General features: G+C 45.1%; 1 protein-coding gene across 2 annotated transcripts in view; it reads left to right on the top strand.

Annotated features, from left to right (window-relative positions):
* Positions 1–1,289: 1,289 nt before the first annotated feature.
* The window catches only part of LOC137799765 (pleckstrin homology domain-containing family A member 7-like), a 23,883-nt gene continuing 17,847 nt past the window's right edge, over positions 1,290–7,325 (top strand). For both annotated transcript variants that reach the window (XM_068596586.1, XM_068596585.1), the window contains exons 1-3: positions 1,290–1,470; positions 1,670–1,746; positions 2,000–2,057. In XM_068596586.1, the coding sequence (XP_068452687.1) occupies positions 1,388–1,470; positions 1,670–1,746; positions 2,000–2,057 (218 nt within the window). In that variant the 5' untranslated portion in view covers positions 1,290–1,387. The remainder of the gene's footprint in view (positions 1,471–1,669; positions 1,747–1,999; positions 2,058–7,325) is intronic.

Raw genomic sequence — 7,325 nt, forward strand, 5'->3', positions numbered from 1 at the left:
AATCAGCCTCCTGCCAGTGAAATCACCTCAATACTAAAGATGCACATGAATTAAAGAGTCCCTAAATCAACACAATTCATCATTCACACTAACAGAACGTCTCTGTTTTCTCACTGGAGAAGCCGGCGGTTGTGACGCCTTTATGGACTGACAAAACCATGAGCGGCTCACATTATGAACTCCTGAAATATGACATAACAAGTGGGAGTAGAGCCAACGAGTATCCTGGTTGGAGAGATGTGACTGTTTCACTGATGATGTGGTTCCCTCCACCATGTGTTCATGCTGAGGGACTGAGGACGGAGATGGAAACATGCTTTATATTTAAAACTGCATTTAAACATTTCAGTTTTCAGGTGCAGCTGCACTGAGATCCTCTGAAAAGTAAACGCATTATGATGTAAATCATAACACTTTGTGTCCACAGCAGGTACAGCAGGAGGACAGGTGTGCAAACCGTCACATAACTGGTCTGAAGGCATTTCGGCAGTTGAACCCTCGACCCGATGACGCCTGAAGAACTCGTTCTTCCACTTGAAGTTTGTACACATGCAAACATCGAAAAAAATCAACAAATTGCTACGACTACGCTTGTTTTTGTTCTCTCACGTTCTCACACCGGTGTGATCGTTTAGCCAGGTTTTCATTGTGTTCATTAGCTGATGAACAAAGACGACCTCACGTGCTGTAAAGATCCCTGTCTGGACTTGAACCTGCGACCACCTGTCGGCACATTGAACCCATAAGCAGCACAATGCAAATGTTTTTGTTCATTTTATTTACGTTAACTACAGCTGGAAATGGGAAAGAGGGCTTTTGTGTACTCGGCTGGTTCCCAAGCGTGTAAACGTTCCCTGAGTTGACTCATTACGTCAGTGTCTTAGTTTTTAGTTCTTTTAACGAGTCTTGTTCTGTGTTTTCTGTCTGGCTGCTGCCTGTCTTGGCCAGGTCTCCCTCGAAAAAGAGATTTTTAAAATCTCAATGGGACTTCCTGGTTAAATAAAGGTTAAATAAATAAATAAAAAGTGCATAGAGCCACAAAACAAACTTTAACGGCTGTGTTAATCTGGCGGGAAGTTCCTTTTATTTTGACATATTTAATTTGTGCCTAAAAATGAATCACATTTTGTATAAAACAAATAAGAATGTGTAATATGTGTGGCATTATAATCTAACTCCTCTTGGTGTCATCACAATCAACTAAACCAATGCAGTCTGCACTACAAATAAATAAATAAAAAAACAATCTGTGTGTTTCTTCTTCTCTCTCTCTCAGCGGTGCTCAGATTTCCGGGCTTCGCAGCAGAGCCTGAAGGCGGCGCTGGCCGGCGGCGCTGGGAGCCTCCATGGAGAGGGAAGGAGATGAAATAGGACTTCAGACCGGATCATGGCGGCGCCTCTCGGGCGGGACGCGCTACCGGAGCACTGGTCGTACGGCGTCTGCGGGGACGGCAGGGTCTTCTTCATCAAGTGAGCCGGGCGGAGGAGCGCGACGGGCGGCGTCTGTCCCGGTGTTTACCGGAGAGTTGCGGAGGGGGGGCTGCCGGTGATTCCTTCCCGTCGGTGTAACAGGTGTTTCTCTCTCTCTCCGTGTGTGTGTGTGTGTGTGTGTGTGTGTGTGTGTGTGTGTGCGTGTGTGTGTGTGTGTGTGTGTGTGCTCGCGCGGCAGTGACGAGGCGCAGACCACCACCTGGCTCCATCCGCGCTCCGGTGAACCGGTTAACTCCGGACACATGATCCGCACAGGTAGCTGACGTTAACTAGTCCACACACACACACACACACACACACACACACACACACACACACACACACACACACACACACACAAACACACACCTGTGGGTTTCTTTACTGTGTTTGTCTTTGCTGCTTAACTTGTGTCGGGCCCAGTCTGGTGGGGGGAGGAAGAGGAAGAGGAGGAAGAGGAGGAAACTTTCAGGTGTCACGAACGAAGTCTTTAAAAAACCCTAAAATGAATTTAAACGTTTTCTTTCAGACCTTCCTCGCGGCTGGGAGGAAGGTTTCACCAACGACGCCGCCAGTTACTTCATAAAGTAAGTGTCTCCGTTATCACCTGCGGGCCGTGAGTACCGGGACATGGTGGACTTAACCGGGAGGGGAGGGGGGGGGCTTACCTGCTGTGACCGGCTAATGACCAGCTAGTGACCGGCTAGTGACCGGCTAATGACCAGCTAGTAACCAGCTAGTGACCGGCTAATGACCGGCTAATGACCAGCTAGTAACCAGCTAGTGACCGGCTAATGACCGGCTAGTGACCAGCTAGTGACCGGCTAGTGACCGGCTAATGACCAGCTAGTAACCAGCTAGTGACCGGCTAATGACCAGCTAGTGACCGGCTAATGACCAGCTAGTAACCAGCTAGTGACCAACTAATGACCAGCTAGTGACCAGCTAATGACCGGCTAGTGACCGGCTAATGACCAGCTAGTGACCGGCTAATGACCGGCTAGTGACCGGCTAGTGACCGGCTAGTGACCGGCTAATGACCGGCTAGTGACCAGCTAGTGACCGGCTAGTGACCGGCTAATGACCAGCTAGTGACCGGCTAATGACCGGCTAGTGACCGGCTAGTGACCGGCTAGTGACCGGCTAATGACCGGCTAGTGACCAGCTAGTGACCAGCTAGTGACCCCGCTGCCTCCATGTATCTCACGGAGATACTGTGTTGCACGAGAGAAGTGATACTGGGACGTAGTAGCGGAAGAAGTACTCTAGTAAAAGTACAATACCACTTACTTACTGCATAATGACCCATTTACGATCAATATATACTATAATATCGGATTATTATTGTCTATAATGACTTTAATGTTGCGGCTGGAGGAGGTGGGACTACTTTATTATAACTTTATTATTACTTTAATCCATACTTATCAATAGGCTCAATATTGGAGAATTACAAATATCAGATGCTGTACATTATGAGCGCATACACATTTATTTTGTTTTTGCATCAACACACAGCAAACATTTGTAAAGGATTTGTGTCCTAATGATTCCCAACACAAACCGTCTTTATGGCAATTTGTTGTTTCTTAGCAACCGAGTCATTTTGACCCGAGTCCTGTGAAATATTTTATTCATTTAGTTATTTTCTACTAATATTTCATGTTGAAACGGTTGTTTGTGCCAGAAGTTATTTGTCTAAAAGGCCTTTTTGAATCTTTTAGGGTTGTTCTGTGCTCTGTCAGGATTAATTGTAGCATTTATTTACGCATTTGTTCATATAAGTTGAGCTCAGTGAGTCCATCACGATGATGATGATGGTGATGGTGATGATGATGATGATGATCAGGGAGGAGAACTCGTGTGATGAAGGAGGCGTGGTGGTGAACTTCTAGTCGTTTGCAGCGGTTGAACTCGCTCTCCGTCCTCTGCTTTTGACGAATGTTCATCCAACTTCAGTGCATAAATAACAATAATATTCATTGTTGGGAGTTTTCACTGCGACATCGAGGTGAACCACCTCGGCATCAGAGCTGCATCTGTGCTGCTTGAAAAAGGTTGAACTGCGTCCTGCGTGTTGCATTGCATTCTGGTCTACGAAGCCGTCGCATGTTTGATGGTTCATGGTTCATATCAAGCGGAGGAAGCGATGCTTCACCTGCATTGAAGCTGCGTTGGGACACCGGCTCGTCCAGCTGATCTGCAGGAATTATGGCTTCATAATAAACCACCAAACCACCGTGTTGTTCACAAAGTGTCCTGAGTCACACGATGGCAGAACAAACACCCGTTTAGCTCTTTGAGTTCAAGTTGTTGTCTTGACTCTGGACTCTGTACTCGTGCGTCCATCTTTATTTTTTACTCTGCACCTGGATGACATCATCACAAAGCGACACTTCCTTGAACAGGAAGTCAAGATACGACATGAACTTGAGGGATTAACTCCCTAAACGAGCACAAAGGAGATTATAATTTCACAGTTACATGTGAAGAGTTACATGTGAAGAGTTACATGTGAATAGTTACATGTGAACAGTTACATGTGAACAGTTACATATGAATAGTTACATGTGAATAGTTACATGTGAACAGTTACATGTGAACAGTTACATGTGAACAGTTAGATGTGAATAGTTACATGTGAATAGTTAGATGTGAATAGTTACATGTGAAGAGTTACATGTGAAGAGTTACATGTGAATAGTTACATGTGAATAGTTACATGTGAATAGTTACATGTGAACAGTTACATGTGAATAGTTACATGTGAATAGTTACATGTGAACAGTTGCATGTGAACAGTTGCATGTGAATAGTTACATGTGAACAGTTACATGTGAACAGTTACATGTGAATAGTTACATGTGAATAGTTACATGTGAATAGTTACATGTGAACAGTTACATGTGAACAGTTGCATGTGAACAGTTACATGTGAACAGTTACATGTGAACAGTTACATGTGAACAGTTACATGTGAAGAGTTACATGTGAATAGTTACATGTGAACAGTTACATGTGAACAGTTGCATGTGAACAGTTACATGTGAACAGTTACATGTGAACAGTTACATGTGAACAGTTACATGTGAACAGTTACATGTGAACAGTTAGTCCCACAGTCCATCTCTGCGTCGGCCTCGTCAGATTATGACTCATCCACAACAGTGGATGTCTTTTTGAGTCATTTCCAATTATTAAATAACGATTTTTTTTATGAACGTCAACGTTTTTTATCAAATGTAGTCATATTGTGGAGTTTATAGATTTAAAAAATCAGGTTTAAGTGGTCAGTTCATCTTTTAAATGTTTTTTGGATGTTTTCTCTTTTAATCTGCACCTCCAGTCGTTACCAGACTCTAAAACGTTTCTTATGCTGAGAATAAAATCTATTTTTGAGCACTAATTTGGACTCCGTGCCTCCACATACCTTCTTCCCGTTCATGTTTCTCTTTCTGTGTGTGTGTGTGTGTGTGTGTGTGTGTGTGGGGTTTGTTTGTCGGGCTCCCGGGTGGATAATTGATTTCTCCGGAAAACTCTCAGACGGCGCTTCTTCTGAAGCGTCTGTATGAAAATGGAGAGTTCACACTGCGAATGTCAGATTAGTCGACTCAGTCGGCCGGTAATCCGTTGTTTTGGCGTCTCGTAATCTCCTTTTAGAAAACGCCCTCAGTGGGATTTAGTGTTTTATGACTGGAGTCGAGAGTCACTGCGGATAGCGGAGGTCAAAGGTCGCTCTCGCTGCCGTCGCTGCTGGTGATCCTTCAGCGTGAACACTGGAAGCAGTTTGAGGAAACGCTGTCGGTTTGCAGCAATGTGTGTGTGTGTGTGTGTGTGTGTGTGTGTGTGTGTGTGTGTTTGTTTGTTTGTTTGTTTTCCTGCAGCCTCTTCAAAAAATATCCTGAATGGAGTCATTGAAAAATACATGAAACTAGTAATTACTGTTTTTTTTTCTCCAGAATTTCTGGTTTAAAACCAAAAGCTTTTTATTCGTTCCAAACTTCCTCTTGTTGAGTCGAACATGTAACTCAGTGTTTTAATTGGTTATCAAGTCGTGAGTTGTTGATGTTTTCAGACTTGAGGTTTTGTTTGGCTCCTGCAAAGCGTCACAATTTCCCCCAAAATGTCTGAATTTTCATCCTAAAGACGCACTGAAGACGCACCGACTGTACGGGAGACTTTTCACTCGGCTGCTATGCAGTTAGAGGCGTTTATCTTTATCTGGGAGGAGCGACGACATTTACAGGTTCAAGTTCCTGCTATTTTTTCCATTTTCATATCTGTAGGAGCATCAGATGATCGTTTCCATTATCGATTCATTCACACATCTTTTGTCCATAAACTGTCAGACGAAAGTGAAACATCTCCTAAAAGCTTGTTTTTATCTGACGCTCTAAAACCCAGAAAGGAACACAACGATACCGTTCTCAAACAACACATTTTACTTGAAAGTAACTCAAGCTGAAGCTTCAACATGTCACTTAAAGATGAGTTGAAAAGGAGCTGATTGTTGGTTTCAGCCCAGATCTTCTCAGCGTATGACATCATCACAAAGGGACAATCTCAACGCGTTCACTCTGCAGCACAAACAGGTTCAAGCTTCTGGCGAGAAAGCGAAAGTCAAACAAAACCCTCTTTTCCTCTGAGAGAGTGAACGTGTTTCTCCACCAGAAACAATACGGTGAAGTAAAAACAACCTTAAAATCTAATATCCTATTCACTTGTTCACTGTTTACGTCCCCCCCCCCGACTGCTGCTAACTGCAGCTAACTGCAAATAACTGCTGCTAACTGCTGCTGTCGGCTAATAACTGCTGCTAACTGCTGCTGTCGGCTAATAACTGCTGCTAACGGCTGCTAACTGCAGCTAACTGCAGCTAGCTACTGCTACCTGCTGCTGACACTTCCTTGATTGACAGCAGCACTCGTCCGGCCTCCAACAATCTGAAGGATCAGGTTCAGTTCACCTTCACAGTCCTCTCATGCAACATCGTCTGTTACGAACAAATATAAAAATATATATTTATACATTTGGGTTGTTTACTGTCCCGACAGACTCCTGTGTTCAAAAGTGAACGCTGTCGCGCCGCTTGAACGACCTTCTGCAGCGCTGCTTCTCGACACCCAGAAAGGGTTAAACCCTCTGAGGGGGATTGAACCGTCGACACCTCCAGAACAATCTGGACGTCAGCATCCAGCAGCTCACTTTGCTCTGATGGGCTCAGTGTGGACGCAGCAACAGTTTGTCAGACTCTTCCTCCGGCTCTTTTCCTGCCCCCCCCCCCCCCCCCCCCCCTGTAAGGACAGGTGGGCTGCAGGTATGACTGAACCCGTCCTCGGTGTCATCACAGCTGTTTGTTTGTCTGACGGCGTTCTGACTCGCTTGCTGTTTGCTCCTCTGTTGTTGTGTTTGCTCGCTCATACCTGCGCACACGCAAACAGACGTGACGTGCGATTCGCTCCCAAGACCCCCGAGGGGCCTCACGCTGCCCCCCCCCCCCCCCCCCCGCCCGCCTCCACCATTTTAAATAACCTGGTGGCTTCAGGCTTTCAGCTGAGAATACCAAACATACTTTGGCTTCCGGCTTCTCACATGTGAGGATTTGCTGCTTATCATCGGAAAGTGAAAGTTGTCGGCGTTTTTCTGTGCGTGATTTCAGCGAAGGCTCTGGGAAATTGTATATAATTAAAGGATTGGTCGGGAAAAAAACAGAATAATTAAAAATAACAGTATTTCGTGCCGGGTGGCTGTGAAGCGACGCGTGTGATGTTTCTCAGGTTGATGCAAAAAGCCCAAATATGTTTCACCTGGATGACGAACGTCCCAGTGAAGCTCGACAGGTGCAGTTTGAGTCA

This window comes from Clinocottus analis, unplaced genomic scaffold, assembly GCF_023055335.1.
Source record: "Clinocottus analis isolate CAN_PGR_092001 unplaced genomic scaffold, fCliAna1.0.p SCAF_38, whole genome shotgun sequence".
NCBI classification, from domain to species: Eukaryota; Metazoa; Chordata; class Actinopteri; order Perciformes; family Cottidae; genus Clinocottus; species Clinocottus analis.